This window comes from Callorhinus ursinus, unplaced genomic scaffold (genome assembly GCF_003265705.2).
Source record: "Callorhinus ursinus isolate GAN/ISIS: 27379988/994484 unplaced genomic scaffold, GSC_fseal_2.0 scaffold20, whole genome shotgun sequence".
NCBI classification, from domain to species: domain Eukaryota; kingdom Metazoa; phylum Chordata; class Mammalia; order Carnivora; family Otariidae; genus Callorhinus; species Callorhinus ursinus.
This window is the reverse complement of record NW_027397082.1, coordinates 13,936,039-13,951,050: the sequence shown is the minus strand read 5'-3', so window position 1 is coordinate 13,951,050 and position 15,012 is coordinate 13,936,039. Positions and strand designations below refer to the sequence as shown.

Sequence of the window (15,012 nt, the reverse complement as noted above, 5' to 3'; positions counted from 1 at the left end):
AAAACAAAAACAGAAACAAAACAACATGGACCCTCTTTCCAAAAAGTGACTTTATACTTTACAGGCAAAACATACAGAGGTTCGAGGTGTCATGTAAATAAGCGACAGGATGAGTAAGAGAGGAAGAGATGAAATGCTGACCAGGGAAGGTAGGCTCAGTGACAGCTAGAGTGGAATACCCGGAGAGGGAGAGGCCTATGTGGACCCTGAGAGCAAGACTCAAGCCATTGCTGAACCAGAACAGCAGCAGGAAAGAGGTGAACAGCTTCTGTGCAACAAAATCCTTCTTTAGTTATAAATGTCTCTTTCTGATGGGGGAAAATTAGGTATCATTCCATATAGAAGTCCCTCTGTGTTATCTTTGAGCTCGTTTGTTTGCAAATGACTTGTCCTTCACTTTTTCAGGCAGTTTCACAAGCATTTTAAGAGATTCCTCTAATGCAGTTCCTCTGGCTTTCAGTTCCCACAGGGGTTTTTAGGGCAGGGTTTGAAAACCAGAAAGATGAAAATGCATTGCCCTTAGAAGTGAGAGAATTGGGGTGGGTGTGGGGAGCTAGCGGGCACCTGTAAGTCCAAAGGCTGATAAGAAGCAGTCCAATTTCAGGAGTAAAGGGGAGACACCTTTCAGAGTTGCAGGGAGCCTGTTGGCCCCTAAAAGGTCATGGTTCCAATGATTCTGAATGATGTGGACATGAGATATTGAAACTCTTACTTGAGCTAGTTCTTATAGTACTGTTTATACTAGCAAAAGTCTAGAAACAACCTTTACCGTGGGCAGATTAGGTCAAGCAGGGTAGAGTCATATCTTTTGGCAAACATTAGGTTGTAAATTCAAAAGCAACTGATAGGTAAAGTCAAAATTACACTAGAATGCTTCTTACTGTGCTCTTACTTTGTCAGGATCTAGGCCTTTAGAAACTCAAAAACCAAAAAGAACTTGTATTATTTCCTTTCTTTTCAATTGTGGCCACTGGTTCCCATGGAGGGACGACACCTCTAGTTTAAACAGGGGGATGGGCACAGGTGGTAAGGAAAAGGAAGAATATTACTTTCTTTGCTTCCTTCTTTCTTTTGCTCCTCCTCTGTTCTCCCCTGTGTGTGGACACAGCGAGAAGCCAGCCCTCTGCAATATCCTGAACCATCCTCTGAAATATCTTGCAATATCCTCTCAAATATCCTGGTCTTCACCAGGAACTGAATCTGCTAGCCCCTTGACCTTGGACTTCCTGGCCTCAAGAACCATGAGAAATAAATGTGTTGTTTAAGCTACCAACTCTATGGTGTTGTGTTACAGCAGGCCAAGCTAAGAATATATATATATGTATGTTTGGTAAGTCACAGAATATTTATGGAAGGAGAAATAAGAAACTAAGAATGCTGGTTGTGTCTGATACAACGAGGAGATCCAGGAGATGTGAAATCAGGAATGGAAGGAAGATCTACTTTTAGGCTAATAAGATCTACTTATTTACACTGAAAACCCTTATTTTAACATGTAGCATATGTGTGTATAATGCTTTTAGTAATAAAAGCCAGTATTAAAATGTTTTTAAGTGTCTATTTCACAAGTCCCATCAAAATATAACAAAACAGCAGTTATGAAGCCCTTGTTGTTCACTAATCTCAATGATCTATTTGGAGATCATTGAGTATTTGGTGGTACAACTTTTTTTTTTTTTTTAAGATTTATTTATTTATTTGAAAGAGAGAGAGAATGAGATAGAGAGAGAGAGCACATGAGAGGGGGGAGCGTCAGAGGGAGAAGCAGGCTCCTCGCTGAGCAGGGAGCCCGATGCGGGACTCGATCCCGGGACTCCAGGATCATGACCTGAGCCGAAGGCAGTCACTTAACCAACTGAGCCACCCAGGCGCCCTTGGTGGTACAGCTTTAACATTCCCTTGAAATGCTGACTATTCCAGTATCACAACCTGCCCTATGGGGATGTGGGCAAATCTCGATAAGGACAGACCTCACGTGAGAGATCTGGGTGAGAAAAAGATTCCAATGCTCATTTACTAGGTGATCCCTTAATGGGCTACAAGATAAAAAGAGACTTACCAGTAGAACCTGTTTGGTACAACCCCTTCCTGGATAAGCTGCCACCTTCTCCCAAATTCAGCAGAGCTGTATAACTGTAGAGAAGAGAAATTATTTAGCACCTTGACCCCAGGGTACATTAAATATACAAATATTAGTTCACTGGCTCAATATTAATAACAATCACAACAACAATAGTAGTACCTACCATTTATTGAGTACCTGCCATATGCCAGGTGAATGATCCACATATCATCTCTACTCCTCATACGCATTCTGCAAGGTGAATGTTAATATCTCCACCTTACAACTGAGAAAGCTGAAGCTCAGGAAGATTACGTGATTTGCTGGAAGTCACATGCCCTCCAAACATGAGAATGAGCTGAGATTCATACCCCATTCTACCTGGTGACAGAATGAGCAGTGCCACGTGACCTAGCCTGTGCAGAGCACTGTGTGGAATACAGAGAAGCACAAAATCTGAGATCTGGCTCTTGAAGAGCAGATAGTGTAAACTGCACCTGACTAAAATCACGAGAAATGCATGAGGCCACCAGTGACAGAGGGATGCCAAGGAAGGAGAATCAGAAGTCAGTTAGGGATGCTTCACAGATGTGTGCAGATACAGCTGAGGTCCAAATGAATGGCAGTGTTCAAACTGACAGAAATGGGACAGGCGTGGCACAAAGAGCCACGTGGGTCAGAGTGGTGGGATATGCAGGGACAGTATACAAATAAACCTGGCTTATCTAAATAAGTGTAGATGTGAATGTTGAGGGCAGCTTGGAACATGGCTTTGGATGGCAAGTTCGGGAACTGGAACGGACCCTGTGGCTGGTCTTTTCGACAACAGCCACAGAAGCTTCATGCTATTCGGGCAGCGCACACGGACTACACTGTGATCCAAGTGCTTCCCATGCATTATTTCATTTATTCCACACACCATCGCTGTGATGGTATCTGAAGTTATTTTACAGATGGCTCTACAGCTGGTAAGAGTTCAAGTCCACATGCTACACTGCTTCAGTACTCTCCAAGGGCAACTGCAAAGAAGCAGTGCTCATGAGACAGGGTCTAACGGTCCACATGCTCCCTCCTCTCCAAACATGATTCTTCTCTTACTTCCTGCTTTGTATCTTGGCTCACTCCACACCTCTGCTCTTCTCCAATAATCTTTACAGCTCCATGGAAGTACCCTCTGATGGCAGCCTGGAGATCCCTATTGCTCCAGGCATTCTGGTTCCCATGGACTACTGGCTACTGCTTTGATAAATATCATTTGGAGTATCTCCTTTCTACTATGTGCCTTGTCTGTAACCTACTGACACTCCAATCTTCCACCACTGCATTCGCCAAATCCCACAGTGAATGGATAATGAGCCATACCATCCTGAGTACCGTGATTGCCCAGCCTTGTCCTGTCTCCAGCTCCAGCACTCAGTGAAGGGTCAAATGACTCACCAAGTGATTCACCCCAGTTGCAGATGCACTGGGCAAGTCTAGGAAGAGGTCAGCTCAAGTGACTATTTACCAACCCTTGGAAGAGCTTCCTATGATATTGTGTCCATTGGATCAAATAACATTCTAAAGCCCCCCAAAAAAGAAGCTGAAATATGTGATTACTAAGCAAGCAGCTCAACTGGCTCAAACTACATAGTATTTGGGCATCCAGTCAAGGAGAATCTGTGGCTTTTTCTTTTAAGTCTTACTATTTTTTCTCTGCCTCATTATGCCTGGGTACATTTTATGCTTGATTCCTCTTAAGAGTGCTAAGGGGAGATGGGGAGGCAGTTCCCCTCACAGAAATAACAGAGGATGGGGACAATGCATTCCCTCTTAATTCCAAACCCAAGTGGCCAGAGTGTGCATGTCCTGCTTCTGGTTCACCAGCATGTTCCAAACACTTGGCATCTGACTACACAGACTTGTAGAATAACAACAAGCACCTGGGTTTGGAGGATCTGCTTCTCCCGCTCCCCTTGCTCTATCTTTTTTTTTTTAAGCCCACAGCTGCACTCCTTCCCATGAGTTTAAAGAGAATTGAATGGAAAGTCATCAGAGAGACAGAAAGACCATGAGAGACTCTTTTTTTTTTTTTTTTTAAGATTTCATTTATTTATTTGAGAGAGAGAGAGTGAGAGACAGAGAGCACGAGAGGGAAGAGGGTCAGGGGAGGGAGAAGCAGACACCCCGCCGAGCGGGGAGCCCGATGCGGGACTCGACCCCGGGACTCCAGGATCATGACCTGAACCGAAGGCAGTCGCTTAACCAACTGAGCCACCCAGGCGCCCGACCATGAGAGACTCTTAACCATAGGAAAGGAACTGAGGGTTGCTGGAGGGGAGGTAAGTGGGGGATGGGGTAACTGGGTGATGGGCATTAAGGAGGGCACGTGATGTGATGAGCACTGGGTGTTATACGCAACAATGAATTACTGAACTCTACATCTGAAACGAATAATGTACTATATGTTGGCTAATTGAATTTAAATAAAAAAAGAAAAAAATAAAGAGAATAGAGTTCACACCATTGTGTGTGCCTGTGTCTATATGTAAATGTATGTTAACATCTATCTTTATATACAAAGACTTATGCAAATATAACAGAATCAGGATGGCTTGAAATAATAACAATTCTGCACATGAGGCTGGACTCACGTGTATCTTGAAAATCAAATATTAACTCTGAGGGCTCATACGGTGACACCAAGGATTGCCATCCCTGCCCCCACACAAAATTTATCTTTGTGAGGAATTACTGGGTGCCACCATCTGTGTGTGTGTGTGTGTGTGTGTGTGTGTGTGTGTGTGTGTCTTTTTTAATTGATCCCCCTCAGCTTGGATGCAGAATCTGTGGACCAGTCAGGTACGTCCCATGATATTTGTTTTTATCCTCTTCAAGGGGCTGCTTTGTTATCCGTGAGCATCCAAAGGGATACCAGACAATCCAATAAACCAAGGCTCTATTATTCAGCTCAGTGACATTCTTTTCCATTTTCTCCCTCGAAAAGGACCCTTTGGTGCTGACAGATGCACCTTCTCACTTTCTCACTCACATCTGAGCAGGCTTCCTTTGGTGTGTCTTCACTGATGCTCCCCATTCTGGCTGAGGTGGCTTTAAGACTTGCCCACCTCACTGCCAGTCCTCTTTTTAGGCCCAGACCAAAGTATGTGTTTTCTATGAACCTTCTCCTAGACACTAAAATTCCCTGTGGCCTCATTTCCATGGTTCAACAGATGGTATCAAGCTACAGGCCACATATTTATATTTAATTTTCTTAGGAACCTTCCAAGAGAGCCATCTATGAATGCAAGGCAGAAATTCCTTCCTTTCTAAAGTCACTCTAAAATATCTGAGACCACTCCCTGCCCCTTCAATGAAACCACAAAGTTTACAGGTGTTGGGAATCCTTTCCTTTTTAGCACATAGTAGATTGGCAAGGGGGAAAGAAGTGTCAATTTCGCACCCTGCAAATTCCCTAGTGATGAATCTATCTAGTAAAGTACCCAGGTTTCCCAATGGATGGACAAAGGTAACTTATCAGAGGAATATATTTTATTTCCATGGAGCCATGGTAGAGACCTATACCTAAAAAACAAACAAATGAACAAACCAGAACTATAAATATCAGTATATTTGAAGCTTCCATTTCAAATATTTTCCCCCTATTGTCCAGCCTGGTGTCATACCAAAAGGAGACAACAACAACTCACAGCCACTTAGGTTAATGTGTTAATCAAACCTGCAGAGTCTGACAGCCAAGTTCTCTTCCACAAAGAAGAGAAAAGGATCAAAGCCTCTTACACAATGACACTGTCTCGGCTGCCAGTGGAAGGCTTTTCCTGAAAAACGAGTCAACGTCCTTTAATAAAATTCATATTGTTGGCGGCACCTAAGTAAGATTTATTTCCTTCTCAGTCTATCTCTGGCTCTAAGGTTTCTTTTGACCATCAGAACACAGAACTGAGAACTATCAGTACTGTCACATCAGAGAAAGCAGAGCACCCTTCTCCAGCAATGCTGAAGAAAGAGAAAGAGAGCGAGTGAGAAAGAGAGAGAGGTATCAGGGAAAGGAAGACAGAATATATGAATTAGCTTTAGGAGGGCAACATTCATCTGCTAACCTCTGTCATAAACCCCAAAACACCATTCTTGGAGGAGTTTTGGCTTTGTTTTGGTTGTGCTAACTCTGGTACAAAGTACCGGGGACATTTTTTGCAGGAGTAGAAATTTTAGAAAGAGAACAGGGAAAAGATTCTGGTTGACTAAGAATGCAAGGCAGAAAGTCCTTCCTGTCTCAGATCATCCTAAACTATCCAAGACTGCTTCCCTGCCTCAGTAAAAAGAACTTAATGAGCACAAACCCAATGCTCTTCTACGCTCAAGATCTGTCGGCCTCAGGGCCTGACCCTCCACTCTGTCATTATGCTGGTCCAGGGCTGTCAATACTTCTGCCTCCTGCCATGCTCCTCGCCTGATGGTCTCTCTCTCCTCCTCCTTCCCTTCCTTCCTTCCTTCCCGCTTTCTTTACTTATTTTTTTTTCTCTTTTAGACATCCCTCACATTGGCTTGTTTTCTTGCCATCTGCCTTTGCCTGCTGTAAGAAGAGTACAGATAAGAATACAGTTAATTGCAAAGGAGGCAATGGCGAGGGTTAGTTTTGTGAGGAGCTTGTAACCGGTTGCTCAGGCATCTGTGGCACCATCCTCAGGAGGCTGCAGAGCTGCAAGCTGGGTTAGGGGCACAGGCGTGGAGGGAGGATGAGAAGGGATGCCACGCGCAGACAAATAACGGGGGGGGGTGGCGGGGAAACAGTGAGATTCACTGGCATAGCTCAGCATTCCCGATCTAGAGCAGACTAAAACGGGGTGAGAGAAGGGGGGTATGAGAGCAGCTGTGGCCCACGTTCATTTTCCATCTTCTCAGCATCCACGTGGTGGTTGAAGCCCTAGCAGAGTAGCATCTTTCTTCGGAGAGAAATTCAACTTCCTTGTGCTGATGCAAAAGCGTGCACTCATCACTGTCCCTGGAGAGTCTTCTCAATATTTCTAAATCAGATCGACATAGCCCCTCTTTTCAAGTCAGACAGGTACACTTTAGGGATTCTCTTCTGTGGCTAGGAAACTGGTACAAGAACACAATTTGGTAAAAGGGAGGAGTGATAACATGTTTTAAATCTTCGGCTGATGGGATTGAATGCTTTCCCCACAAAGCGCCTCATGGAGACTTTCCAGGTCAGGAGGTAGCTTCCGGGTCTCCTCCACGTAGACTCCTTAAGAGGCTTCCATGTTGGCAGAACACGTCCTGTGGTGGGCTCTTTTCAAGGCTGCCTGCTCACTCCCTTTTGCTTCTCTGCCCTTACCATTTTAGAGGCAGGAGGCCTGCAAACTGCACTTCTTGAGAAGGCTGACAGAACTCCCTGCCAGTTTTATTTCACTTGCCTTATCCTAACACTGCCCTGGGGACGGCCTGGGTACAAAGCACTCATCTACCTCATGATTCTCCAGTTCTCACTGCTGTTACTGAATTCCTTTTAGGAAGGAAAGAGATGGTACCTTGAGGACTTCAAATGATTTCCTAGCACCAGGCCTAAGGCATAGCAAATATCAAGCTCTTTCCTCCACCAGCTTCAACAGTAAGAGAATCCATCCACAGAAATCTATGGTCTTCAGAAGTATGCTCTGATGCTCTGGTTCTACAGCACAGGAAAAGGCCTGAACTCACTCTACGGGAAAAAAACATCCTGTGGTACCTAAAATAATTTGATAAAACTTCACTAAGTGCTAGCATGAGTCTTCTTCCTGGCTGGTGGTTACAGGGACAGAAGGGAGAGAACCACTATGGCCATCACAGACGAGCTCTCCCATCCCCAACAGATGAAAATTCCTTAAAGAAAAGGCTAGCTTATCAGGGAGTATCCAGACAACCTAGAATAATAATGTGTAATGTTTTGTTCAGAGTACTATGGTGGCCTATGCAGGACAGGAAAAGGTGGGCATCTGTCAGAGCTTTCAAAGTGGGCCTAGAGTACAGTATACATTCCTTACTATAACTATGTAGAGAAAAGGTGTTCCAGAATGATTGGGTCAGTCTGAGCAAATAAATAGAGCAGCAAAGCTTAGGGTGGTGTTTTTGTTCTTCTTTTGGGAACTGCAAGAGACTCAGTTTGACTGGCCTGCATACAGAGAAGTGAAGGGGCAGCAGAGATTATAAACAGAGCCTGGCTGCAGGCTGGACAGATGCAATCCTACTGTAACTCGTGGGGAGCTAATAGAGAGACTGGATCCAAATGTCAACAAGGTCAAAGGACAAGAGCATCAAGGCTGGGTATTCGGCCTTTGCTGATGAACAGTGAGCAGGAATGATGACACATTGCTGGCTCCATCCATCTCTGCTATGGCTGGATTTATCAAATCTGTCACTGGCCATTCCCCAGCTGTCACTGAAGTCTGTCACATGCCCCTCAGCTGGGTTTGGCACTTTGAGGCAGGCTTGGGGGATTAGACATATGGAAGTAGGCTGTCTGGGAAGGAAGGGTCAATAAGTGACCGAGGGCCCCTTGTACTTCCCGTGCACCCGGATCTGGAGGTATACCAAAAAAAAAAAAAAAAAAGTAAGATGGAATCTTGGCCTTAAAGATTATCTATCTAATAGAGACAGAGAACTAAATACAAGATAAATAAAATAACTGGAAGCTGAAATTGGATCTATGTTACAAATCCCTCAATAGCCATAGGTTCCTACCATTATTTAAATGCACACATGAGAGAGCACAGCAGCTGTGAAACACAACTGGAATATAACTGGAACTGTGCCTCCAAAAGACGGAAGCCTCAGGACTGTGAAGACGGAAGGGAGGAGAGCCAGCCCAGCTGGAAGGTGCAGCACCTGGGCAGGGGAGAGGTGAGTGCCCCGATTAGCCAGGGCCCCTGGGTATGAGCAGGAGGGAAGGGGAGGGACACCATTAAAATATATAAACAAACAAAACAAAATTTAAGAAGAAAAAAAAAAGAAAAAGAAAAACATCTGACCGGAAGTGGGTTACTTCTGAACGCCCCCGTCCCTTATCCTGGGCGGGGGGCAATTTTACACACAGACTCCACTCTTTCACAAGGGGTGCAGGGTGCCTAGGAGCCAGCCAGGGGTGCTTTCCCTCCAGCTCACAGGCCCCCCCCACCCCGCCACCCCTCACTTCCTCTCCCTTATAATCTTCAAACAACAGTCCTCCCCCTGCTGTGAAATCAGCTCCCGAAATCGGTGCCGCAGCATCTGTCAGAGGGAACAGTTCTCGTGGTAGGTGGGACAAAGAAGAAATCATTACAGAAAATTAGATAAAACAATGGCAATTAAAGAAACTTTAAAAATCACACTGGTTTTTCTAAGTTTTTTGGTTTTTGGTTTTGGGATCTATGGTGCAGGGAGGACAAAGTGGGAAGACATTCAAACATAGCCTATAATACGGCTCTAGCAATCACCTGACGGGCCACCTTAGGAAATTTTCTTAATTCCTTAGAGCCTCAGATTCCCCAAATGCTAAATGGGTATAATAACATCTCTAATGTTTGCTCTAAGAATGAAGTTGAGCAATCGATGTGAAATGCCTTGCAGAATGCTTGCTCCAGAGCAAATGGTCAGTGCTAGTTCTCTCTCTCTCTCTCGCTCGCTCATTTCTGCTACAGATTATTGCCATCAGCCTTCACTGACTGTCCTCAGATTCCAAGGAAGGGAAGAATAACAGGGAAAAGCAGATGAGACTGCCTTTTTAGTCCACATGTTCTGGAAGCAAGGAAGGGTCCTAGACAAGGCTCCCAGTTCCCAACCTCTGAAGCTGAATATTTTATTATCATGGTCTTTCCTAGAGCAACTGACACTGTTTGGCTTTGAATCTCATGTCTTGCTTTTCTGAGACATTTTCTCATCATGTGAGTAATTGGATCATCCAAACAGGCATTGGAGTTAAGCAAGTCAGGAGAGGGAGAGCCTTCAAGGTCTATATTGGTGCCTCTTCATTTGATAATATGTTATATTAAGAGTATACCTCAGTAAAGGAACCTGGCAATTTTAAGAGGATACGTGATTTCAGGTTTTTCTTCTTCTTGCCAGCTATGTGATCTTGATCTCTGTCCCTTGAGGCAATGACTGTACCATTTGTAATTTATACTTACAATATCCTGGTAAGAGATTAAACAAGGTAACATTTTTGTTTTTTTAAATATGAAAACCATCGAGTCATAAATTCACAAAATGTGTCTACTCACAAGGCCAAGCCTTCCTCCTCCCATAATCACTCCCTTTCTTGGCAGCATCATTGCTTGCAACCACTTTTGTCACGGAAGAATGCGGAAAACCCTAGCATTACTAGATTTCTAAAGCCCCCCCGCCCCGGCCCCAGAGGCAGGTCATTCCAGGTATTCCATGAGTTTTTTAAGGAAAGAGATCCATGTTCTCTTATGAGCTCGAATGTCCTTCAAACTTTCCCAGACTCGTGCCTGGATTAAGGATGTATCATAATCCATTCAGACAAGTGCTAGTGGACAGAACAGATCAAAAGAGCTGGCTAAGGAGTTGCGTAAGCGAAAATGTAACTCTATTTCAAAGCTTAAAGAGCTACCAAATAGCATAATTGTGCCTGTCCAAACCTTAATCCCATTGACTCCTTTTAAAATGTCCATTTTTCCTTATTCTTCCAGCCCATTCCTCTCAAATGGTTAGGAACAGGTAGAGCAAAGTGTCCCAGGATGCAAGTGAAAAATAATGATACAACCTGGTTAAACAAGGTATCTAAGTTGAATGGGGGCCTCTCTTGTTTACATATGATGGCATTTCAGCTTGAGAATTTGTTTTATAAACAAGCATTGGGATGACATTTAGCAAGCTCCCAGGTTTCCACTCTAATTGCCAGTTTTGTACTTGGACACTTAAGTTATTTACATATTCATGAGATTAGAAATCAACTCTGACATTGGAAAATTTCAAGCACACGGAATTCCTACCAAATCAGCATGGAATATAATGCTCAACATATTTCTTATAAATAACTGAGTGTTTTATACTTAATGCAGTACCTCGGGGAAACATGATGGTGTTAGGTAGATACCAGTTTCCTAAGTGTTTGTGCTTGTGCAGAAATTATTTGAATATCTGCAGGGGGCTGAATTTCAAGGATCTATTTATCTTTTATTTCAATTTTGCCCTTTTGACATTAGGGGCTGCTGGGTCTATTAAAAAACAAATAGAGTTACGGTGAAGACAAATGCTTTAATATTTAATGGTTTACTGTTATTATAATCAATATTTTCTGAGTACTGTGTGTTGGTTTTTCCTTGCTCCATTCATTCTGGTTCCATGGTACCTTTTAGTGACTGAATGCTAAGAGGGCATTCGACAATGACTAAAGTGTCTGTGACTTCAGGTACTGGGGAGACACTGCTGCTAAGACAACTTTGTGTCTAAATCCAGCTATGCCACACCAGGTCCCCTATCTCTCAGGCCTGTGAAGAAGGCATTGGCTGGCATCTCCATGATGCTTGCTCTGTACCAGGCTCTGTGTTAAGTGTCCCACGTATGTTATGTCAGCATCCTCACACAGTCTTGTTGGAGAACCAATAACGTTCAATGACCCGTCAGAGGTCCCCCAGCCATTGGCAGGACCTGACACAGTAGAGAGCTCATGCTCTTACCTGGCTTCTGTACTGTCTACCACTGGTGAGAAACCAGGACAACTGAGTTTTCGAAAATGCTGACATTTATTCCTTCTTCAAGCAGTCAAAATTTCACAGGGAATTCCCAGCATCCAAAGTCGCCATGATCAGCAATGGCCTTCTATTAGGCCCCAGTTAGGAGAAGTATGAATGATTAAAAAGGAATGAAAAGACATTGTTGTTGTTGTTGTTTTTCCTAAGAATGGATATGAAACTACAAGTATTTTTTTTAATTTACTTTTATGCAAGTGACTAAAATTCTATGGTATGCTATCAAACACACTGGCAGTATAATTTTCCTTTTCTATCAGTATATCATTTTAACTCAAAATCAGTCTTCACTCATACAGAGTGCTGACCGTTAATATTTAGAGTTTCAACTATTTTTTTTTTTTAGATTGTATTTACTTATTTGAGAGAGAGAGAGCACAAGCAGGAGGGAGGGGCAGAGGGAGAGGGACAAGCAGACTCCCCGCTGAGCAGGGAGCCTGATGTGGTATTGGATCCCAGGACCTTGGGATCATGACCTGAGCTGAAGGCAGACACTTAACTGACTGAGCCACCCAGGTGCACCAGAGTTTCAACTATTCGTAAAGAGAGACTCTCTTATCAAAACATGTTCTCCCCCTTTAAAGCAATGTTTTGGTTTTGTGTGTATCTTACACATATACATAAATGCCAAAATACTGAAGGTGAGGCTAACATGCAAGCCTTAGGATTTCTTATTTCGTTCATAAACTGTGATTTGGAATACAGAGGAATCAAGCAGGTCCCCACGTGATAGTACCTGCACTGCCAAATCACAGAGCTCCAAAATAAATGAAACAATACAAACTGGTGAATATCCTAGAACTGCCACAAAGTGCAGGGTGGTCCATGGGAACTGTATTAAAGCTTTTGTCTTCCCTCCACAGAACTGATCACCCAATTTGGATGCATTTTTTTTTTTTTAACTCACAAAACAACTTAACATCTCCTAAAATAAAACTGATAGGGAGATCCATGAACAGGAGAAAAACAAAGACGATGGGAAAGACAGAAGGGACAGAAAAATGACTGGGGACCAATGCAAGGCAGCAGATGAGGTTTCTTTGCCTGGCGCAGTTTTCTGTTTTAAATTTCTGAGTTAGTTATAAATACTTAAAAATAAGAAAATATCAGATTTCACACAAAGCAGGATTACTTCTCTTGAAAAACTATGAAGGTCTGGTGACACTGGGCAAGCCATCCTCGGTTGCAAGAACAGCAGGCTGGCGCTTCCCAACACCTCCCCACCCCCGCCCTTCTGAATGTCTACATGAACACCCGCTCTCCACTTTCCCACAGCTTAGACCCAGCCGCTTTGTTCAGTTCGATTTCTTGCTTGTGGGAGTGGAACTGCATTCACGGCCACAATGGACTTGGACATCCACACGCGTGGCGAGAGGAAGCACACCACACAGGACCAGGGGAAAGGGGCCAGGGGCAGCGGGGCCCCTGGCAGAGCTTTGCCAGCCTGGATAAGCAGGGCAAGGGGGGCCTCTTCTCCCCGAGCTGCTCAGCAGTGTTCATGTCCCTTTGACAACACTGCAGACCCTCCCCTTTAGAAATCGCTCTGGCGGCGTGACCCCTAATGGAGAGGCCATGAGCCCAGTGCCACGGTGGGCTGCAAAACTGAGGTATATGCATATTCTTATACTTTTTCCCATTTTTTTTTTCTCTCAGTCACATCTGCGTTTTGTTTTCTCTCATTTCAAATGTTTCCCAACACATCATGTTTAGTGAGGTGTTTAAGGCAGACTGAGAGATGCTGTTGCAGGCAATGTTTTATAGCACAGTTTGTACACTAGTTTATTGCCAAATTAAAATAAAGATGTAATCTGGCAGGCTCAGCCTGCTGCTAAGCCTTCCTTGGGTGGTTTCCTGCACTGAGGCAAGAAAGTGAGAGGAAACTAGCAATGAAGTGAAGAACTCTCTCTGTTTTCCAGTACCTGCTTGGTTTCCAAATGCAAAGAAACAAAAAGAAGGCACAGAATATTTACTTTGCCTACTGCTTAGTTACAGGAGTAAAAAATAAATAAAGGAAAGCACGATTTTGGTGCTCCTATACTAAATGCCGTGGATTCTTCATAGTGTCCACAGTGATGGACTGTTTTATAAGAATTCTAAGCAGTGTGACTTTATGGGATCAGTATTCCCCTGTCCATTTGACATAAAATTTCCTTAAGGTCTATAATGCTTATTTTTCTGGAAATTCCAAGGCTTTCCAAAGGCACATCCTCACAAACATCTGTTAGAAGCCAGGAGGCTAGCTCCTATGTCTATACCATATAAGGCCCAGACAAGGGCTTCCTAAGTAGCCAGGATACCTCTTCAGGATTTCAGAGGGATTAGGGCTCCTAACCTCCCTACCCACTCAAGAAAGCTTTTACCTCTTGGCAACTGCTTAGACATTGCATATCACAGACAGATTTCTCTCAGAAAAAAAAAAAAAGACTAAAACATCAAAAAAATCCTGATTTTATGAATTCCGAGGCCGTTTGTCCATATGCATTTCTCCCAGATTAAAAGCTATAAAAAAAAAAAATCTGATTTGCTAAGGAACTGACGGCCAGTAAAACTCTATCTTGGACCAGAAAGGACAATCTGCTCAACAAAGCTCTTTGAGTCCCTTAAAATGCTCACATCAAAAAGCATCCACTGGGTATTGAGGCATTCAAGATGAAACGCAGGCAGAGCAGAACACTGAACCCGTATGGGCTCCATCCCGCAAGCTCTGTCCAGACTCTGTCCTCAGGGCCTTAAAAGTCTCCTGCAAAGCTGGTGCAGCCACTCTGGAAAATAGTACAGAGGTTCCTCAAAAAGTTGCAAATAGAGCTACTGTACAACCCAGCAATTGCACTACTGGGTATTTACCCCAAAGATACAAATGTAGGGATCCGAAGGGGTACATGCATCCCAATATTTATAGCAGCAATGTCCACTATAGCCAAACTATGGAAAGAGCCAAGATGTCCATAGACAGATGAATGGATAAAGAAGATATGATATATATATATACAATGGAATATTATGCAGCCAACAAAAGGAATGAGATCTTGCCATTTGCAATGACATGGAGGAACTGGAGGGTATTATGCTAAGCAAAATAAGTCAGTCAGAGAAAGACATGTATCATATGATCTCAGTGATATGAGGAATTCTTAATCTCAGGAAACAAACTGAGGGTTGCTGGAGTGGTGGGGGTTGGGAGGGATGGGGTGGCTGGGTGATAGACATTGGGGAGGGTATGTG

At 43.7% G+C, this 15,012-nt stretch overlaps 1 protein-coding gene across 5 annotated transcripts in view; it reads right to left on the bottom strand.

The window, feature by feature from the left end:
- SORCS1 (sortilin related VPS10 domain containing receptor 1) overlaps positions 1–15,012 on the bottom strand; it is a 572,578-nt gene that overhangs the window by 184,152 nt on the left and 373,414 nt on the right. For all 5 annotated transcript variants that reach the window (XM_025880696.2, XM_025880698.2, XM_073904224.1 and 2 more), the window contains exon 5: positions 2,060–2,133. In XM_025880696.2, the coding sequence (XP_025736481.1) occupies positions 2,060–2,133 (74 nt within the window). The remainder of the gene's footprint in view (positions 1–2,059; positions 2,134–15,012) is intronic.